Source organism: Cebus imitator, unplaced genomic scaffold, assembly GCF_001604975.1.
Source record: "Cebus imitator isolate Cc_AM_T3 unplaced genomic scaffold, Cebus_imitator-1.0 Scaffold85, whole genome shotgun sequence".
In the NCBI taxonomy this organism is placed as follows: Eukaryota; Metazoa; Chordata; class Mammalia; order Primates; family Cebidae; genus Cebus; species Cebus imitator.
The window spans coordinates 9,827,678-9,831,025 of NW_016107400.1; the positions used below are offsets into that span (position 1 = coordinate 9,827,678).

The 3,348-nt window shown below is 53.7% G+C and overlaps 1 protein-coding gene across 1 annotated transcript in view; it reads left to right on the top strand.

The window, feature by feature from the left end:
- Positions 1–3,348, top strand: part of IL21R (interleukin 21 receptor) — a 46,247-nt gene that overhangs the window by 31,975 nt on the left and 10,924 nt on the right. Inside the window, 1 exon segment of the mRNA XM_037740609.1 lies at positions 1,552–1,751. Coding sequence (XP_037596537.1) covers positions 1,552–1,751 — 200 coding nt within the window.

The window sequence follows — 3,348 nt, forward strand, 5'->3', positions numbered from 1 at the left end:
TTTGAGACGAAGTCTCACTCTATCACCCAGGCTGGAGTGCAGTGGTATGATCTCGGCTCACTGCAACCTCCACTTCCCGGGTTCAAGCGATTCTCCTGCCTCAGCCTCCCAAGTAGTTGGGAGATGCGCATCACCCCACCCAGCTAATTTTTGTATTTTATGTAGAGACAGGATTTTGTTATGTTTGCCAGGCTGGTCTCGAACTCCTGGCCTCAAGGGATCTGCCCACCTCGGCCTCCCAAAGTGTTGGGATTACAGGCATGAGACACTGTGCCCTGACCCAAACAGAATACTTTCCAATAACAATGTGTGCTATAAAGAACGGGACACTGGACCGCAGGCAGAAGGGCCACATCCTCTGGTGAGAAGGAGCCAGCCCGCCAGCAGGGGAAAAGCCACTCCAGGCAGAGGGCACTGCCAGTGCAAAGGCCCTGCGGAAGAAGAGCCGGTGAGTTTGAGGAATAGCAAGGTCAGTGTGGCTGGAGTGGAGTGAGGCAGCGTGGGGGGTCAATAGCAAGCAAGTCCAGGCTGGGCGGCTTGCAAAGCATTTATTCAGCAGGAACTTCTACTCCAGCAAATTTAGCAGATAACTCAGTCTACACATCCCTGCTGGGCCTACAGAGTGATCGTGTTCAGAACCTGAACATCTAGATAGGGAAATTAGTATTTGGTGAACTCCTATGTATACTTCAAAATCCATCATTTTTGTCCAGTGGGAGTTAAAAAGCCACAGCATTTTCCCTAACTCCATCCCACCAGCTTTCCCAGAAGTCCAACCAGAGGAGGAGATGAGGTTCATTTAGCTCTCATCCTAGCCCTCAGCACAGGCTCTTATGAGGCATTCAGTGGGTGTTGGGGCCAAGCACAGTGGCTTACACCTGTAATCCCAGCACTTTGGGAGGCCAAGGCTAGCAGATCACTTGAGTCAGGGAGTTTGAAACCAGCCTAGGCAACATGGCAGAACCCCATCTCTACAGGAAATACAGAAAGTTAGCTGGGCACGGTGCTGCATGCATTTGGTCCCAGCTACTCAGAAGGCTGAGGTAGGAGGATCAACTGAGCCTGGGAAGGTCGAGGCTGCAGTGAGCCGTGATCACACCATGACATTCCAGCCTAGGGGATAGAGTGAGACTGTCTCAAAAAAGTGGACATTGGACAGAAAGGAGAGAAGGAAACCCAAAATACCTAGCACCCTTCCTGTGGGACAGCCATCTGGTTGTTGGGACCGACTGGGACAGATTTAGACTTGGTCCAAGAAAGAATGGCCCAAATTTCCAAAACTGAGAGCTGCTGCCCTAAATGAGGTAGTGAGTTCCCAGTCCCTGGGAGGTATGCAAGCTGAGCCTGGACACAACTTATCAGGGATGGTGCAGGAGAGGGGATACCTTCCCTGGGAAAAGATTGGTTGGACCAGGTGACCCCTCCCAGCCCCGCCTCAAATCCCTCCCAACCCTGAGAGTCTAAGCTTCTGCCCTGGCCCTGAGCGTTGAGCCGCCGCCAGCCCCCACTGCCCCCGGCTTCCAGCCATGACCGGCTGCTCTGTCCTTGAAGGCAAGACCAGTATGAAGAGCTGAAGGACGAGGTCACCTCCTGCAGCCTCCACAGGTCGGCCCACAATGCCACGCATGCCACGTATACCTGCCACATGGATGTGTTCCACTTCATGGCCGATGACATTTTCAGTGTCAACATCACAGATCAGTCTGGCAACTACTCCCAGGAGTGTGGCAGCTTTGTCCTGGCTGACAGCAGTGAGTATCCTGAGCCCCCAGGCTTAGGGTGGGGCTCAATCTTAGCGTGCCGCAGCCCCAGCCTCTCCAGGCTCAGGTGATCCTCCCACCCCAGACTCCAGAGTCGCTGGGACAACAGGCGTGCGCCACCATGCCCAGCTGATTTTTGGATTTTTAGTAGAGACGGGGTCTTGCCATGTTGCTCAGGCTGGTCTCAAACTCCTGGGCTCAAGTGATCCACCTGCCTTGGCCTCCCAAAGTGCTAGGGTTATAGGTGGGGGCTGGGCCCCCTACTTGCTGCCCTCTGGGCCAGCTCTTTCCCTTCCATCAGATCTAACCTGGCCTATGTCCTCCTCATGTCTTAGAGTTCTGCTTTTGAGTTACACTATTTTTTACTAAAGTGTGAAGGGTTGATATTAGGTTTGAGCGATATGGAAGGAGCTGGCCTGGGACCTGGGACTTCTGGGCTCATGTTCTGGCTCAGCCCTGCCCCTCTGTGTGACCACGGATGAGGCACACCTACCTCTGGGACAGCTTTCCTACTTGTAGAGCAAATGGCCTTTTAACCCTGACTCTCTGGGATCTTGTCCCCATAATAAGGTGAGTGGAGGACACTGAGTCACAGAAAAAACCCTCCTGGGTTTCTTCCCCTTCATAAGCTCCAGGGAGGCCTGGAATTTCCCTCCAGGCTGGAGGTAGAGGGGGGTCCCAGGGGTAGGAGGGCCTGGTTGGTGGGAGCAGTTGTAGCTGTGAGTTTAGAACCAGGGCAGGTGGCAGGGTGAGGTGGCTTACACCTGGAATTCCAACATTTTGGGAGGCTGAGGCAGGAGAATTGCTTGAACCTGGGAGCTTGAGAGCAGCCTGGGCAATATAGTGAGACTTCATCTCAAAACAACACAAAACGAGAACCAGGGCAGGGACCAGGCATGGTGGCTCATTCCTGTAATCCCAGCACTTTGGAAAGCCAAGGCGGTTTGATCATTTGAGGTCAGGAGTTCGAGACCAGCCTGGGCAACAAAGTGAAACCCCGTCTCTACTAAAAACACAAAATAATTAGCCAGGCGTGGTGGCGCACACCTGTAATCCCAGCTGCTTGGGACGCCAAGGCAGGAGAATTGTTTGAACCTGGGAGACAGAGGTTGCAGTGAGCCACAATCATACCACTGCATTCCAGCCTAGGCGACAGAGTGAGACTCCATCTCAAACAAAACAAAACAAAACCAGGGCAGGCCATGGAAGGGCCTGGAAGGTAGCTTTGGCGTGGTGGACATGGTGTGTGTGTGTGTGTGTGTACCCAAAGCAGCCGCAGAGGCAAATACACACTGCAAAAAGAGTCTGTCCAGGGAGGCCCCGCCCCTGAGCTTGGGAGTTTCTGCCCTAAGATTCCCAGCGGAGGGGCTGGGTGATAAGAGGGTGTCTGTGATTCACACTCTGGGGGGGCAGGTTTGCACCTCTTTGCTGAGTGGACGTCACACCACAGAGGGCGAGAGTAAACATGCTCTCAGCATATGCACACTCACACACATTCCCAGCGTCACAGACTCACACACACACACACTCAGAGATGCACCCTTAAACTCACAGATGTCTCCCCAGCCCCAGCCTGCATGGAGAGGAC